Genomic DNA, 18,006 nt, shown 5'->3' with positions numbered 1-18,006 from the left:
CTTTCAAGGGCCACCTGAGACCCTGGGTCCTAGAGGACATCTTTTGGTAACGAAGGCTGAGACCATACTGCTACCCTGCCCTGACTTCCATTGCTTGGAACAGAAGGTTAATACAAGAAGAGAACTCAGATACTGCCCAGCTCTACCTTCTGCTTATGGACGATGCCACTGATAGGGTTTGGATGCATGTCGCCCTCTAAATCTCATGTTGAAATTAACCTCCAGTGTTGGAGGTGGGGCCTAGTGGGAGGTATTGGAACCTGGGGGCGAATCTCTCACGAATTACCTCCCCGTGGTAAAGAGTGAGTTCTCACTCTGTTAGTTCACGTGAGAGCTGGCTGTTTAAAGGAGGCTGGCACCTCCTCCTCGCTCTCTCTCTCCAGCTCTCGTCATGTGATGCGTCTGCTCCCCCTTGGCCTCCTGCCATGGCTTGAAGCTTCCCGAGGCCTTCCCAGAAGCAGATGCCAGCACCACGCTTCCTGTACAGCCTGTGAACAATGAGCCAAACAAACCTTTTCTTTATAAACTATCTAGTCTTGAATATTTTTTGAGAGCAATGCAAAAATGGACTGACGCAGGCACGGAGGTCTGGGTGACCTGACCTGCCGAGGACCACAGCCAGGTGTGTCAGAGCCCCAAGAGGCCCACGCTCCTGACACCTGACATTTGACTTCTCAAGTCATGCTTGTCCTGTTGAGTTGCGTGCATTGCTTTCCAAGCCCTTCTTGCCACGTGATCTCATTTAACTAATTTACGACTCTGGACTGCAGGCTGAACGATAGCTATTTGTTTCCCTCCCCCAGTTGCAAGCTAAGGAAAAGTAGGCTTCATTAATTCAAGTGCTTATCTCCCAACAACTGTTAACAAGCCTTGGACGGTGCTCCAGCCAGTCAGCTTTTTTGAGAAGGTGAAAGGGCCTCTAGTCCATTTGGTCTAGATTCTTGTACATTTTCATTTCAAACGCTAAGGTTGACAGATCTGCTAAGAGCAAATGGGGTGTTAGTTAATATCTAATTACTCTAACACGAGTCACAGCCTATTTAACTGAGACACCAGTCTTTGCTTTCACTGACAGACACATTTAGGACATCAATTTACACACTCTGTCTCCAACCATTTAGCTTAATCTGCCGCTGTAACATTCTCACAATGCAGTTAGTGTGAATCTATATGTCTTCCTTTCCAGTCAGGTTTACACGTCTAAAGGCCCCCTCTTACTTATTCTCTAATATGCTAATGGGCCTTCAGATACCAATGAGGTAAAAATGAGAAAAGAATATTGCACCTGTTGCTTTATGATTTTCTAAAAACCGCAGCGCGATGGTTGGAATCTAAAAGCCAATGCGAGTCCACCCTGGGCTGTGTTCTGGTTATCTGTTCACGGCTGGTGAAGCCCCAGGTGGGAGGACCTGCAGGTGGGAACCACAGATCTAGCTTGGCACCTCCTCCAACTCCAAGAAAACACCCTTGACACACTGCGCCTCAGCTTCTTCAATTTCAAATACGCGTGAATTCATGACACCTCACCTCTGTTCACACGTGTTTGGGATTCACCCCAATCCGCTGACATGAAATAGGGTCAGAATACTCGGGGGGCCAGGCGTGGCGGCTCACGCCTGTAATCCCAGCACTTTAGGAGGCCAAGGCAGGTGGATCACCTGAGGTCAGGAGTTCAAGACCAGCCTGGCTAACATGGTGAAACCCTGTCTCTACTAAAAATATATATTTTTTAAATTAGCTGGGTGTGGTGGATGGGCACCCGTAATCCCAGCTACTCGGGAGGCTGAGGCAGGAGAATCACTTGGACCCGGGAGGTGGAGGTTGCAGTGAGCCGAGATCACACCATTGCACTCCAGCATAGGCAACAAGAGCGAAATTCCATCTCATAAAAAACAAAACAAAACAAAACAACTCAGAGGATTATCACGTGTGTGAACATACCCCTTTCTTCAGGGCTGGAACAGCACCTGGAATTAAAGAACATGAGAAAGTGCTCTGAAATTCACCAGGATGGCTGAAAGACCTGCCATCAACAACAGTGGAGGGGATGAGGCAAAATTTAAAAGGTAAGATTTTGTAAGAGTTATGTTCTTTGAATATGCTCAGGGTTAGAAATCCAAGAGTAGCAGGCTTATTTAAGAGTATCTGGCTAAAAGGTAAAGTAGATAAGAAGTAATCAGAAATCTCCCCGGTTGAATTCCTCAGCGCACGATTAATCTGAAGGCAACCAATGTCAAGGAGCACCCTAAAGTATGCATTGGGTAAATTCAGAAGCAGACAAGGTTAAAATTTGGTAAAACAATAGCAGAATTTAAGGGGTTGGCAACTCAAGTCCTCTGTAGGTGCTAGGAAAAGCAAGGTACAGATTCTAGAACTCTTTAGACTAGGTATGGTGCGAGTGGAAACCATCACTCCATCAAGGCAATTTTTATTTTAAAAAATTACAGAAAGAACAAAGAACTAAAAGAATTTTAATAAAATGAGCAAGTTTACATTTGTACATTTTGTGTATCTGGAACCCAATCAGGGGCAAAGGATAAAGTTGCAAGGACAAAGGTTTCTGTGGAAGAGCAAGCAAAAAGCAAGGGCTGCCCCAGTTGCGTCATGGGCATCCATTCAGAGCTGGGACCCTGCAGCCACCTGCCTGTGCTCCGGAAGTGAGAAACACATGTAAGCACGCGTCAGTGGGAGTGTCGCAGCTGAACTCAGCCCAGTGCAACGCAGCCTGAGTGACATCCCTACATTAATACTTGATAGGGAACAGCAGATAAACAGTTCCAAAAACCAAATGGTATTGCCCATAGAATATGAATGTAAACTGAGTTCAGTTCATGCTGTTTTAACTAGAATGGTTCCACTGAACCTAATGAGGGGAAAAAGGTCGGATGGATCTAATTGCTCTATGCAATGGCACAGTTACAAATCAGCAGGCCTGTGAGAAAGAACTATACATTTCTCTCAGAAATATGGTTTGAGAAAAGGACCTTGTAGGAGTGAGAGAAAGGTTAGAGAAAAGTACAGTTTAACACATGAGACAATTCTTCATACTGTAATAGAATGCTGCTTGTGGTTAAGGATTTGGTAGAGATGGAAAACTGCTCAACTTTAATTCCCACTATTTTAAAGGATGACAAACATTTTAGAGTATTGATCAATGTTCAGTGAAAAAATAAAAATGACTAGTGTTGGCTGGGCGTGGTGGCTCACGCCTGTAATCTCAGCACTTTGGGAGGCCAAGGGAGGCAGATCACGAGGTCAGGAGACCGAGACCACCCTGGCCAACATGGTGAAAGCCCATCTCTACTAAAAATACAAAAATCAGCTGGGCGTGGTGGCATGCACCTGTAGTCCCAGCTACTCGGGAGGCTGAAGCAGGAGAATCGCTTGAACCCAGGAGGTGGAGGTTGCAGTGAGCTGACATTGCGCCACTGCACTCCAGCCTGGGTGACAGAGTGAGACTCTGTCTCTGTGTTAGGAATGAGAAATTGCAAAGCTTTTTCTAGATTTTACCCATTTGGTGTACAGAGAAATAGAGCTTTTAATGGCGCAATGTTGCATACACGGGTAACTTGTTCTTTGAGAAATATAAACTCAAACTCACAAGTTGTCATGATAACATATGCAGTAATATGACCATTCTACCACAGAGTCACCCACAGGTATAACATATGACTGGGCTTTGAGCTCATACCAATTTACACAGCATACAGTTGTGCTACAAGGAGAATTTCTTCATCATTTATTCGTTAGTTAATTGAAACATAGTCAGGAAAAAATGGTGCCAATTCCCCCCAAACAACACGTGGATGCTGTTGCTTCTTGACCCACTTAGAGTCCCAAATGGACAAAAGATACATGGACCAATATTAGTTCACGAAACATGTTTTAAAGAACAGAGAATGAGGTCTTCATCCCACCTCAGTAAGGCTTGGGCTGATGAAGAGAGGGTGTATTCAGGGTCCTCTCTTGTCATATGTACAAGCTGACGCTTGTTTCCCAAGCATGATAGTAGTGGGTAGACTGCCTTTATTGTTAGCCCCTAATAGAATCAGTCAGCACAATGAAGAAATTCCGAAGAGGGCAGTGAAGTGACAACAGCTTCAGCTCGTCATCGATGTTATACAGAAACACAAAAGGAATCCCCGGCCTGTGATGAAGGAGAGGCCGTTGCTGTGTGTTCAAGAAACCTCAGAGCAGGCACATAAAGTGCTGGAAAGTGACACAGCCTGTCTGGACGTCCTCAGGAGGGTGTGCCATCCAGGAGGTGACACCCCCGTCCAGCACACGGGCCCTTCCACCTGCTGTCGGTCCTGCTAAAGGTGCGAGGCTAAAACCGGCCTCTCCAGAAAAGAACGCTCAGTGTGTGCTGACCACGCTTCCCTTTGAATTTCCCGAGTATTCAACAGGAGGTACATTTTAACAAGAAAAAATATCCCTAACAAACAGGACAGATGACTCTCTCAACAAGAGAGCAACTACGAACATGATACAAATTTAAATAAAAATGTTTAGTTCAACGTGTTCATCGTGGAGTTTCAAATCAGCAGATGCCACGACAGGAAAGGAGCACACAGCTGGGCCCTTGCCCGCCATGGGTTTCCCGTGTCCGTGGCTTTTTCAAGGCGGGGAGAGCAGCTTCTCTCTTGGAGCATTCTCAGTTTCTTAACAGATCTTCACTTGCTAGGTGGCCAGAAGCAGGAGTTCACCCAAGAGTGAGTGCTTGGGTACACAAGGCAGAATCTTTTGGGAGCTGAGAGCCAGAGAGGAAGTAAGAAGGAACAAAGGTACTTCTCCAGGGTCAGCCGTTTCTGAGGGCAAAGGCAGAGCCCACGAGGTAACCCTAGGAAACCGGCCCACGAGTGAGCAGCGTGGATGGAGAACGTGTCTCTGCAGGAGGGCAAGGCTGACCCTCATGAGGCTCTGTGCCCTCGCCACTCACCCAGGCAAGAGAGGGCTTTGTCGCCAGCCACACCGAAGCCATGTTTTCAGTGCAAACGTGAGTCTAAAGGTTGGAGTGTGGGGGTGGTGGGGGATCCCCCACCTGGGTCTGGACTGCATGAGGAAGACTCCCTTTTTTTTTTTTTTTTTTCTCAAAGTAGACCTCTGTCTTGGATTACTATGTACCTGGACAGGTGAACTCTTGTATGTCTCTATTTCTGGGATTTTTAGGGGTTTTCCATGTACATTCATAGAGCCTGGTCAGCAGTGAGGAGTCCTTGTTGCGTGTGGACGGAAGGCTCCCTGGCACCCAAATGTCTCCCTTCGTGCTGGCTGACACAGAGCATGGTGGTCATCTGCTCTTCACATCCAGCAGGCTCAGAAAGAACTCGGAGTTCCCCTCACACCCTCGGGCCAAGCTTTTCAAGTCCGAGTGCCAGGGCTGGATGAGCTGGGGTTTGTGTGTCTGCTGGCAGCACAGTGGGTGTGCACAAGACCACCATTTGGGTATCTAACAAACACAGGCTCACAAAAGGGATTTTGGCATATCTGACAAAGCTTTTTGTCTGAGAGTCGGATTGAGCTTCCTTTCAACTTCATCTGCAAGAAGAAACCAAGACTGAGAATGTTGTCATGTGTTAAGTATACTTAAAGTGGCTACGTTCTAGTGTTGCAGAGTTGACATGCATTACTCCATGGGTTATTATGACGAGGATTTCTTTAATATCAACTTCTTGAAACAAAATGCTAAAGGTGTAAATAAAACCATCCTTAGTAACTGGACAAGGAAGAAAGCTACACAATTGCTTTTCTTATTTCACAAAAGTAATTGCTGCTTGTCTGGCTGAGGCATTTCTACCCAAGATCCTCTCTCCAACATTCTCTGGGCTCTGATCATTTCAAGCAAGGCCCGTTAGAAAGTCATGAATGTTAATGCTGAATGGGACCATATAATAGTGTAACTCCAGGGTTCTCTCATTTGCAAATAAGAAAAGTAAAGCACAAATAAGGGATGTAGTCAAGTTATACAGCCAACGAGTGGCAGATTCCTGGCTGGTCCTGGGAGACACCCTTCCGTTTCCTTAGAAGTAACTGGTGAAACTGAGTCTTAATGCCATTGGTTCCTGTCTGATCCACAGGACTTGAGTTCTGAAAGTTATAAAGTTTTTCTACACAATTCACTCGTGTCAACTGAGGCAGGTTGGTCTATTGGCAGGATCAAGCAGCAACTCAGCGATTCATCCTGCACTCCTTAGTTGCATCACTCCTTCCACAAACACGGATTAGATGCCTTCAACATGGCAGGCTTAGCCCTACAGACACTGAGATAAAGAAATGAAGTTCCCTGTCCTCAAAGAACCCAAACTCTAATAGTACAGGGTGACAGTTGTGAATGTGAACACAAAGTAAAAGTGGGGAAAGAGAAGGTGATTACTCTACTTAAGAGGTATGAGATCGCTTCACCAAGGGAAAAAAATAAACGCTAAATTTTGACTGGGCATTTGCTGAGGACAAAGAAAAAGGTAAGAATATCTCAGGCAGTGGGTAGAGCATTTACAAAAGCAACAAAGTATGAAATACCAAATCACGTCTGGAAGGTTGTGCTAAAGCCAGGACATGAGTTGGGAAGCAGAGAGAGGTAGGGAGGGATGGGCTGAAGGAGGTGGGACTGCATCTTCCAGGACAGGGGACGTCAGCAAAGGCTTCTAAGTGGGAGGGGAACACGTCAGATTCCCGCTCTGGAAAGAAGAATTTAGGCCCACAAGAAAGAAGTCTCCAGAAGGGGAGTATAGTGTGGGGATGAAGAATGTGGGGTTCTCAACTGGCCTGGGAGGCAGCTCTGGGCACTCCCACTTCCTGAGCATGCGACTGCTCTCTGCCTCAGTTTCCTCTCCTGTGAAATGGAGATGCTGACAGTAAATACTGCATAAAACTGTCATGATAACAAAATGCTAGCATGATGTAAAATGCCTAGGTCAGTTCCTGGCACACAGCACGTGCTGGGTAAGCGCCTGATATTCTGATGCTGCTCTCCTCCCTACAGACTCTCTTAATCACCAGCATCCAAAAGGGGAGAAAAACTACACCGATGTTACACCTACCAGCCCAACCTCTGCCTCTGCTCACATAGACCTCAGTTTCTATGAGCAGGATCAGATGTTGATGTGTTGTAGTCATAGAGACAGAAAAAAGAAAAACCGACAAAGACTATTTTTCCATCAGTAAAATCTACCTTCAATACAATGTTGACTGACCAGGAAGCAGCTTGTGGGGGCCGGCACTTACCTTATCGTAGGTGTAGATTAAGTTTTCGGACCTGGCCAGGCCGAGAGCCACCTGCATGGTCCTCCTGGCATGGATGCTGTCCCTCATGGCCCCCATCAGGAATGGGCAGAGGAGCTGCACTGACCAGGTGTCGGGCAGCATCTGCAGCACCTGGGCCGCATCAAATTCGGTGGCGTGGCGGTTCAGCAGGTCCACAGCAGCCACAGCCAGCTCGTGGGTGGTGGGGCCAGCACGCAGGTAGATGGCCAGCAGCGTGTGAAAGAGGTGCTGGCGGTGGGGTGGGTCTCGGCCCTCGGAGCACCACAGGCAATAGTCCTCGGCCGCTGCGAAGTCCTGCAGCTCGTGCACCAGGATATGCAGCGCCTTCTCGTGCTCGCCCAGCTTCCCGTGCAGGATGGCGCTCTCCATGGGCAGGCCAGCTCCCTGCAGCCTCTCTGCAAGACAGAACCCGTAGCTCAGAAAGAAAAGGGCCCACCGGCCACCTGCCCAGCGACTGGACTCCTTGCTGCTCTGGGCTTCAGGAGGGGAAAAGTCAACCTGGCTCCCTCACAATGCCAAATGCTGCCACCCAGATGACTGAGGGAAGGTTTTCTTGCATTTTCACACTGTGAATCCAGGTGTTAGTAAAACAGAAGGCAGACTCTACTCAAAAGTATAGCTGGACTACAGAATGATTCGTTTCTCCAGTGTTCAGAGGATGAAAAGAACAAATGAACCACAACCTCAGAAAGGCCCAGTGGCTCAGTAAGTATCAGCCTTCCAGGTCTCCAGTCACTCCATCATCACTCCTATCCTCCCAGGACAGTATCTTTTGACTAAAATAGGACACTATGTCCCCTAAACTTCTAACACACACTGCTTCACCCCAAAAGATGTGCTGAACCCCTTTATTCCAACTTAAAGTAGATTTCATTGAACGGAATATGAGCTCATATTATTCAAAATCCATCTCTACATTATTCAACAGAAGGTTGCCAATAATAGGATTTTTTGTTTGTTTCACCTGCAATTAAGCTTCCAGGTCCTAAGGAAAATGACATAACCCAAAGCGTCATTCCTGACCAAGGCCCCACCCTTAGTGGGCTGTGTCTCACTGACAAAGTCACCATGCTTCCTACCCCATCTGTAACCCCATCTGTAACTTCCCACCCCAGCCCGTATAGAACTGCACCAGCCCTTATCTGCATTGCAGTTAAACTCTGAGTCTCTAAGGACCAGAAGTGAGGCTCATCTGTTTTTACATCCTCAAGAGATTATAAGATCTCTTCCTACTGTGAATAAATATTATGAGGACAACCCTTAGTTTAGGGTCAAGACTAATAATCAAATTATAGGCATTTGAATCTTGGCTGTTTTAGGCCTGAAGAACATGGCAGACATTGCTACCCATGTAGCCAAGGGCTGGCCCTACAAGGTACATCCCTTATAGCACTAAACACAGAAGCCACAATAGGCAATGCCTTCATCCTCACAGTGGAAGGCCAACAAATAATTACTAAGTGGCTGCCATAGTTAAGGCCCTGGGTGAGGTACAAAGACAGTTAAGAAAAGATCATTGTGGTGATTTACACTTCCACATCTATCATCTCATTTATATTTGACTCCTACAGCCAGCCCAAGTGGATAGGTTGGGCTGGAATTGTTTTTACAACTTCCCTAGACTGACATCTCCCCAAGTTATCTAACTAAGAAGGGATACAAAATTAGTGTTTGGATTTCCAGTGCTCCCACAGTGCTGCAGGGGATACCCCCATTGCCTGAAAGCTCCCCTGTGCTACCTGCAAGCCCAGGCTTATACCTAATGACTGCTCATATAGGGCCTCTTCCGGGAAGCTGCCTCTGACCCCTCCATCCCAAGGCACAGCTCGTGGGTTCCTCGGCCCTTCTAGAACTGTACCTGCCCTTAACTGCATTCCAATTAAACTCTGAGTCTCTGAGGACCAGGACCGAGTCTCATCCATCTTCGTATCCTCAATGCACAGTGACACACTCTACATACTCAGAAAAGCTGGTGGAACCACACACTTGTGGCTGGCCTGAGAGTTTTATAAGGAGATTTGTAAAGCAAAAAGGATAAGTCAGGAGTGAGTAAAAATATTCAATAGCTGGGACACCCTGGCACAGATCAGTCAGGGACAGTGGCTGTGAGTGAACAGAGATCGCACGGTGGATAGCCACAGAAAGTCCTAATGCAGGTGCAGGTGCAAGCCAGAACTAGTGTTTGCTGGTTTCATGAAATACCAACCCACACCTGTGTTCTGGCTCTACTGCTCATGGGCTGTGTGACCTGTGGCAAGCGGGGTAACCTCTCTGGGCTTCACAGCACTCTTCCGTAAAAATGGAGGAAAAACAGGCCTCACTTCACAGGGTTGTTGTGGAAACTGTGTCATAAGGCAGCCTCAGCGTTTCAACCTATGCCTGGCATATCTAGTCAATCCTCATTATTTGTGGATTCTGTATTTACAAAGTCACCTACTCGCTGAAATTTATTTGTAACCTCCCAATCAACACTCGCAGCAACTTCAAGGTCATTTACGACAAGCACAGAGCCTGACGCAGAGCTGAGGCCAAAGAAGGAGTGCCCTCCCTCCTTGCTTCAGCTGTTGTACTACCTACACGTTTCCTTTTCACGGGCTATTTATTGCCATGCTTTTTTGCATTTTGGTGCTTTTTGTTGGTGATTTCAGTGTAGTGCTGAAGTGCTGCCTGGCGCTCCTAAGCTCTGGAAGGTTGTGATGTGCTTTATGGAGACAACACGTGTGTTAGATATGCTTTGTTATTGGTCAAAAAATGGTATTAAAGGCCATTAAAGAAAGACACATCACTAACCCCAGTGAGTATAAATCTAGAAATTCTTAATGCGGCAAGAAACTAGTTAATTCTACCAGTTGCAAGCACCATGCTGTGCTGTGGAACTTTAGACAATACAGAAACTGTGGTCTCTGTACCCCCGAGGAATGGAAACCCAGATGCCCTCCAAGACTCCTGCACAACCTTCTTGCTCAGAGCTCGAGGGACCTGAGCCTTGAGCAGCCCAGGAGTGGGCCGCTGGGGGCAGTGCCTACTGCAAAGCCTTGATCAGAGACTGAAGTCATCAGAGGGAACTATGACTCAGTGCTTTGACACTGAATAAAGACACTCAAGAGACACACAGACGTCTAAAGTCTACCAGGGCAGCGCCAACATCATCAATCAAAGGGCACTGTCCATCTAGAGGCACGGTCCATCTCTAGAGGCACAAGAAGCCTCATTTCTCCCTGCAGGGAGGCTGACTCTGTCAAAAGAGGCTCAAGGGCTGAGTGTGGTGGCTCATGCCTGTAATCCCAGCACCTTAGGAGGCAGAAGCAGGAAGATCACCTGAGGCCATGAGTTTGAGACCAGCCTGGGTGACAAAGTGACACCCTGTCTTCATTAAAAAATATATTTTTAAAAAAAGGGGCTCAAAGAATCACCCTGTGGAATCAACCAGGAGCTGTGCCAAAGCCCTTCTCTCTGCTTCCTCCCACCCCCTTGAAATGAGTTTTTTCCAAAGGGAGACAATACTGAGATCATCCTCACCAAGGAGAAAGTGGACTCGGTATAAATCAGACTTCTGGAGTAGCCGCCGCAGCTTGGCCTGCGTCTCGGTGGCCTCTGTGCCCTTGCTGCTGGCGGAGGCCCTCTGCTGCAGCACCTCTTCCAGGTACAGCACAGCTAAGTGGGTGTGATACTCTTCTTTCTGCAGGAAACAGGGGGGAGCCAAGCAGACAGACAGTGTTTTCAAGTGGGAAAGTCAAAGCTCTCCCCCGTCAACCAGGGCTTGGAGACCGGGCCTGCGCTGACATGAGCTGGGCAGATGCTCACTTGCTGGATCGAAACCCTCTCAGAAACCACGATACTGAGATGAGTTTACCATCTATGGGGAATAGAACAAAATGTCACCTCTTATTTTGAGAAGTAAGGGCCACAGAATTTAGATAACCTACAAAAAGGTATAGCTCCCTTTATTCCCTTTAAGGATAATAACAAAGAAGGAAAAGAGAGGAAAAATAAAAGCTGAGTGGGTGTGAGACGGAAGGAGAAAAAAATAAAGCTACCTATTGCTCCAGGTCTCTTTCTGCAAGCCTCAAGGCCCCCATCAGACCATCAACAAGTACGGATGGATTACCCGGGGAGCAGACATTACACAGAATCACATGCTCTAGTTCAATCACGTGTTCTAGTTCAATTCCGTCTCTCCAGCCCACACTCTTTAGTCTAAGTTCTGCAGTGCTCACCTGCAGTTTCTTGTCTATCACAAGATATTCCAGATACTTCACAAGGGCTTTAGGGTATTTTTTAAGGCAACTGATAATGTTGTCTGGATTAAAACTGTTCTTCTGCTGTTCATCCAAAGGTCTCTTGGTGAAAACCTGAACTCCGACCTGAAAGAGGAGCGACAATACAGTTACTGTCCTTCTCAAACCCACCTTTCCTTCATCTTTATTTTGGTCACTGTACATTCAAGCTTTGGATAAAATCATCACTTAAAATATGATGACATAATACATTAAATATGCACAGCCTTTTGTATGTCAATCATATCTCAATATAGTGGTTTAAAAAATATAATTATGGAGAAAAACAGCCCAGCATGAAGCACTGTCAAAGGCCAGAGGGCAAAAAATCAAGACAGAAAAGCCAGCCTATACCCTGAAGCCCTCCTCACACACCCCGTGCAAATTGGAAACTGAAGAACAAAGCATATATTGGTGACAGATTTTGACAACCCATAACATTAAGATCATCCAAGAACAGGGATAGCCAGTTGCTGAACAGTATGTGAAAAGATATCAAAAGTGCTGAAATTTCTGTACAGTAAACTCACTTCTCTGAACATGGATTATCTACTCTGGGTTATTTATGATAGACGGTTAATCTGAGATCTGAGCCTCCAGTCCCTGAGCAAGTTTCCAGGCTGCCTTCCTGTGTCTATCAAGTGGAGGCACTGGTCCAATCCTCTGGTTCAAGGAAAGGACAGTGAGGCAGGCAGGAAAGCAGCTCTCCACTGCCCCTCCCCTGAGTACCTACGTGCGGAGGTTCTATCGTGTGCACGCACACACGCACCTCCCCCCTCCAAGGCCAATACATTCATGTATCATGTATTATGGTATGAATTTTGGATTCTATAAGCCTGGATTTGTGTCCCAGCCCTACCAACTATAGCCTCAGTTTCCTCACCTGTAGCTAATGCCCACTGAGGGGTTGCTGTGATGTTTAAGCGATGACCTTTGTCAGGGGATTGTCCACCGTGCAGTACACTGAATTCCATGTATGTTCTCCTGTTATCATCCATAAGCATTGAGAGAGGCCTAACCCTGGCAACGGCACTGAGATCCATGTTTTAGGTGTGTGTGAGCGGGTCAGGACGTGCTCTGCAGGCGTGTGCACAGAGCCAAAGTAAAGACGGAGAAGCAAGTATGCAAAGTGCAAGTGCCTGGCTCTGATTTTCCAAGGAAGCCAGCACCACGGAGGATACGAGAATATATTCCAACTCAGGTTTTAGAAAGGCAGATGCAGCACTCAGAAACTCTCCATTCAGGACCAACATCCTGCATCAGAAAGCTCATTTTGTCTCTCTGAGGGGAGCCATGGAAGCATATACGTTTTTCACGATGAGAACTGAAATGCTTGCTGTCTTCTTCCCAGTCACCTGTGGTCACCTGTGGGGCTTTACTAAGGATACTGTCCTGAGCCTGCTACCTCCCCTCTAGCCAACAGGTGCTTTTTCACTGCCAGCATTTCTCAGCCTCCAAGACAGGCCGAGTCTTGCTCATGGCTCCCCTCCCTCCTCCAGGCCCACAAGCTCCATGTTGGCAGTGGTGGGGGCAGGGATGAGGGCAACAGGCTTCCCAGTGTGGCCCAGGTCTGGGTGCTTCCTCCTTCCAAAGATCAAGTCCTGCAGGGCAACCACCTAATCCTGCTCCAGAAAACAGCAGTGTCAGACTTCTGAGGGGTTGAGGAGTGGGGTTCACAGACACAAGTTCTTAAGAAGACGCTAAAAATGCAAGCTGGCTATGTCTTGCTTTTCTATACAAGTGACTTGCCCCAGCAAGGGGATTCTCAATGGAATGTCTCAGCAGCAAGATGCAGAACTGCCCTAGGGCTAGAATCCAGAGAGCTCAAGGGAAGGTATTAAAAGGGGAATAATAACAACAACAAAAAACAGAGAAGGAGGTTGAAATGTAGCTTTCTTTTCCCCTCCTAAAAGCAAAGCTTTTGGGGTCTGTTTTTACCACCTCCCCCAACCAAAGAGAATGCATTTTTATGAAGCACAAACCTCTTCACTTTTCTGCAGGACCCAATCAGCATAGGCCCACACTAGCTCCTCATCTAAGCAGTAGGTAAGAAAATCCACAATGTATTCATACAGGTCTGAGCGTGTGGAGTCCTGGACATCGCCATTCACAATGTTCACCCACAACTGGAAAGGAATCAAAAAGAAAAAAAGAAAAAGAAAAGAAAAAACAATCATAAAGGCACGTATCTTAGAATTAGTTGAGAAATGGCGTATGTTTACTTATTTGGCTTTTTAATACCTTTTAAAGTAGTTGGAAAAACTGTAAATGCTTAAATTTTAGTTTTTTTGGAGAAATAAAGAAATATAAAAAGACATAGTCCAAGAAATAAAAAAAAATAAAGCTCAGGTTCTTTTATCTTTCTTTCTTTTTTTAACAATAACACAGTAAAGAGAATTTATGCAGGGAGGTGAATATATTAAAAATGTTTCTTCATGAAATAAACAAAACAGTCACTGATAACATCTTGACACAGAGAAGATTCACCTACAAGCATCAGCCAGGCTCTGTTTCCATCTTCTCCATCACAGACATTCTTGATTTTGAAGTCCCCTTTGGACTGTGATAGGCAGATGTTGTGCTTTTAAAAAAGCTTCAGTGATTATGTCCCCTGAGTTCACACTGTCTTTTGCACAGGGGGCTCAGGATAGACTCCAGTGATAAAAGCCTTTTGCTTTTTCAGCCAGAAACTTCCCTACCATGTTAAGTGAAGCCTACTTTCAGGACCCCAGAATGAGGCAGCATCACTTGGGGGTGGAAAGGATGACGGTTGCGTGGGTTCCTTCTGCACTACCTGCACGGCGTGCCTCACCTACCCGCACACCGCACCACCCCTCCAAGCCACAGCACCAGGAAGGAGCCCAGAAACAGGGGTGGCATATGAATTCTGGAATTCTGATGTCAGCATATGAACACTTTTTATGATACGAGTTTCTTCAACACAGAATTGCCAAAACCAAATAATCACACATACCTTGAAATGTGCCATTTTATATAAAATTCTACCACATATGGAGATTTATCCCATATCATTTCAAGTTTGCAAATCTATCTCTCTACAGCTCTGCTAAAGTTATTACTATACTTATATAAAGCTGTACTGAGAACACTAGGTTTTTGAAAATGAAAATTTTATCATTGACACCCAAATCTACTCTTGGCCATTGGGTACGTGCTAATTCACCTGACCCCATTTTTTGTTGTTGTTGTTCTGCTCTGCCATCAGGTTACCACAATAGTCTCACAAAGCAATCAAACACTAAATACATGTTCAGTCTTGCCAGAGTCATGAGGTTGACTTTAGCTTGGGGAATATGGCTGGCGTTCTTGGCCCCTCACAAAATAAAGGCACATCAGGAAACAACACGGTACAGTACAAATGCATAACTAATAATGAAGGCGAGAAAGTCTCCTGAGAGTGTGAGATGAGGCTTTTCTCAAGATCAGTAGCAAGATGTAAGATACAAAATGTGACAATGCTAATAAATCGATGCCATTTTAATTAGGGTGCAGGACCCCTGCCGGACCAATGGAGCGCGGTTCAGATCCCAGATCTACCACGGATGCATGGCCTTGGGCAAGCGACTGGCATGCATCAGCTTTGGTTCTGTCACAGGTGACACAACGATAATAACATACCCAGCTCACTGGCAACAGTGATCGTCACTAACAGTGGAAATGATAAATCCGACTGTCATTCACTGCCTAAATTTTCTGATAAGGGCAGTGATATATTATGACTTGTGACTGTGAGAAATCATATTTTCATTTCTTAAGTTTTCAAAAACTCAGTCTTGATAATGTCCTCTAAGGAGATGGAAAGACAACGAGAAGAAAACTCTTGGCCAACATTTCTCCAGGAATTCACTTTCTAAAACAGAATCATTTTTGTTCTGTATAAAAGGGTGTAGATCAGGCAAAAGTGGTCTCTATCAACTTGTGAATTTTTTTTAAGTAACATTAAGTATTACTTACATGGTGCTGATTTTTAAATCATGTGGAAACGCTTCTAGACTCACCTGAACTGCAGCAGCGTCTTGGTTATTATAATGATAGAGCAGTCCAAGTGCAAAATACCTGAAACAGAACAGCATGGTAAGTACAACCTCTCCCCATCAGCTCCTGGAGGTGACCTTCACACAGTGGCACCCCCAGTCCAAGCTCCCCATATTCTATTCAACTCGAGTTCAGGCTGGGTGCAGTGGCTCATGCCTGTAATCCCAACACTTTGGAAGGCCAAGGTGGGTGGATGGCTTGAGCCCAGGAGTTCGAGACCAGCGTGGGCAACAACATAGTGAGATCTCGTCTTTATTAAAATATTTAAAAAAATTAGCCAGGTGTGGGGTACACATCTGCAGTCCCAGCTACTTGGGGTGCTAAGGTAGAAGGATCACTTGAGCCCAGAAAGTTGAGGCTGCAGTGAGCCCTGATTGTGCCACTGAACTCCAGCCTGGGTGATGGAGTGAGACCCTGTCTCAAAAAATGTACGTGTGTGTGTGTGTGTGTGTGTGTAGTTCAACAACACAAACAAACAACCAAAGGATTCTCATTGCTGTATATTTACTTATGGTACTAAAAATATATGCTCCATCAACTTCCAAAAAGAATCTGATTCCAATCTAAGATGAGCTGAAAAAGTAAACTATGGAAAAATCACATCTGGAGTTGCTTTACAATTTGCTTCAAATATTAACATAATTTCATATGTCTTTGGTCTATTACTATTAACCCACATGAGGTACTAGAAGAATATGCAGAAGGTACTTTGCCTAAGCAGTGACTGAGAAGGAGGGCAGGGGCTCTAAGCATGAGGAACAGCAGCAAGTGCTAGTGTCCGGGCCTCGCAGACCACAGAGTCAGGGAGCGTCCTGGGGGAGAGTGCCCAGTGTTCAAGAACCTGGGTTTCAAGTCCAGCTTCATTGCTTATAACCCGCGTGACCTTGAGCAAGTAGGTTAACTTCCCCAGCCTCTAACTCCTCACCTATAAATGGAAAAGATCGACAATAGCATTGGCATTGCCTGGGCAGCGAGCCCTCAGCACCCTCTCGAAGTCTGCAAGGGTGCCACGCTCCTGGTCCTCCTCCCTAGCAGGAAACTGGAGTAAGTTGATCAGTGAGAGGTCAGGCTTCTTCCCTCCAAAGGCACACTCTCAAGATACTGAGGCATCTGCTTGAATCCTTCTCTTTTCCTTAACCTTTTGGAAAGTCATGCTGACTCTACGGATCCCACCATCCCTTGTCACTACCACGAGGTGGCAGTGTGTTTTCTGGCTCCTGAAAAAACTAACACTGATTCCATAGCATATCTGAGTGGCTGATGGAAATTGCTGAAAAGGCCAATACCCACATGGAAGGCTCTAACATCTCAGGCACTAGCACAGTGACCCCAGGGTCTCTGTGGGAGTTCATCCACACTTTTGTCATTTCAAATCCTTAACAAAAATCATAGAGCAAAAAAACTTATTCTGTAAATGGGGCTGACGGATCACCCAACCCCTCTCATTTTTAAAGATAAGAAAACTGAGGCCTAGAATGGTTGGGCTATGTATTAGCTGCCCAGAATGGAGAAGCTGCTGGCTCCAACTACGCCAGGCACTATGCATTAACAGCCCATGATACATAAGGCCATCTACTAACTCATGCACATAAGGAAGGCAGAGTTTTTTGTTTTTTTGAGACAGGGTCTAGCTCTGTCTCCAGGCTGGAATGCAATGGTGCAATCACTGCTCACTGAAGCTTCAACCTCCTGGGCTCAAGCAATCTTCCTGCTTCAGCCTTCTGAGTAGCTGGGACCACAGGTGTGTACCGCCACACCCAGCTAATTTCTTCTTAATTTTTAGTAGAGACAAGATCTTACTATGTTGCCCAAGCTGGCCTCAAACTCCTGGGCTCAAGCAATATGCCCACCTCAGCTTCCCAAAATGCTGGGATTACAGGCACGAACCCCCATGTTCAGCCAAGGAAGGCAGAGTTTAAAACCATACCATATATCAACAAGATCAAGAAGCCTCCCTTTGAATCTGTTTATCTAGCTATCTATTCAATTCAGTTGTCAGTAACTAAAATGCACTGTAAATTTTGCCAGTAAACATGTGACATCTCCCACAAGTGAATACGAGGCTGACTACAAAGGAAATTGAAAAATAACTTCATGGCCGGGTGCAGTGGCTCACCCCTGTAATCCCAGCACTTTGGGAGGCCGAGGAGAGCAGATCACCTGAGGTCAGGAGTTCTAGACCAGCCTGGCCAACACGGCAAAACCCTGTCTCTACTAAAAATACAAAAATTAGCTGGGCGTGGTGGTGCGCACCTGTAGTCCCAGCTACCTGGGAGGCTGAGGCAGGAGAACTGCTTGAACCCAGGAGGTGGAGGTTGCAGTGAGCCGAGGTCACACCACTGTACTCCAGCCTGGGTGACAGAGCGAGACTCCATCTCAAAAAAAAAAAAATAGTCATAAAAAAAAAAAG

General features: G+C 46.1%; 1 protein-coding gene across 1 annotated transcript in view; it reads right to left on the bottom strand.

Moving 5' to 3' along the window:
• Nucleotides 1–2,412: 2,412 nt before the first annotated feature.
• Nucleotides 2,413–18,006, bottom strand: part of TGFBRAP1 (transforming growth factor beta receptor associated protein 1) — a 56,795-nt gene continuing 41,201 nt past the window's right edge. The window contains exons 7-12 of the mRNA XM_030827607.1: nucleotides 15,560–15,617; nucleotides 13,523–13,666; nucleotides 11,481–11,627; nucleotides 10,783–10,942; nucleotides 7,225–7,658; nucleotides 2,413–5,538 (exon numbers count right to left, since the gene is read on the bottom strand). Of these exons, the coding sequence (XP_030683467.1) occupies nucleotides 5,362–5,538; nucleotides 7,225–7,658; nucleotides 10,783–10,942; nucleotides 11,481–11,627; nucleotides 13,523–13,666; nucleotides 15,560–15,617 (1,120 nt within the window). The 3' untranslated portion in view covers nucleotides 2,413–5,361. The remainder of the gene's footprint in view (nucleotides 5,539–7,224; nucleotides 7,659–10,782; nucleotides 10,943–11,480; nucleotides 11,628–13,522; nucleotides 13,667–15,559; nucleotides 15,618–18,006) is intronic.

This window comes from Nomascus leucogenys, chromosome 14 (genome assembly GCF_006542625.1).
Source record: "Nomascus leucogenys isolate Asia chromosome 14, Asia_NLE_v1, whole genome shotgun sequence".
NCBI classification, from domain to species: domain Eukaryota; kingdom Metazoa; phylum Chordata; class Mammalia; order Primates; family Hylobatidae; genus Nomascus; species Nomascus leucogenys.
The sequence above is the reverse complement of the archived record's forward strand: the minus strand, read 5'-3'. Positions and strand labels throughout refer to the sequence as shown.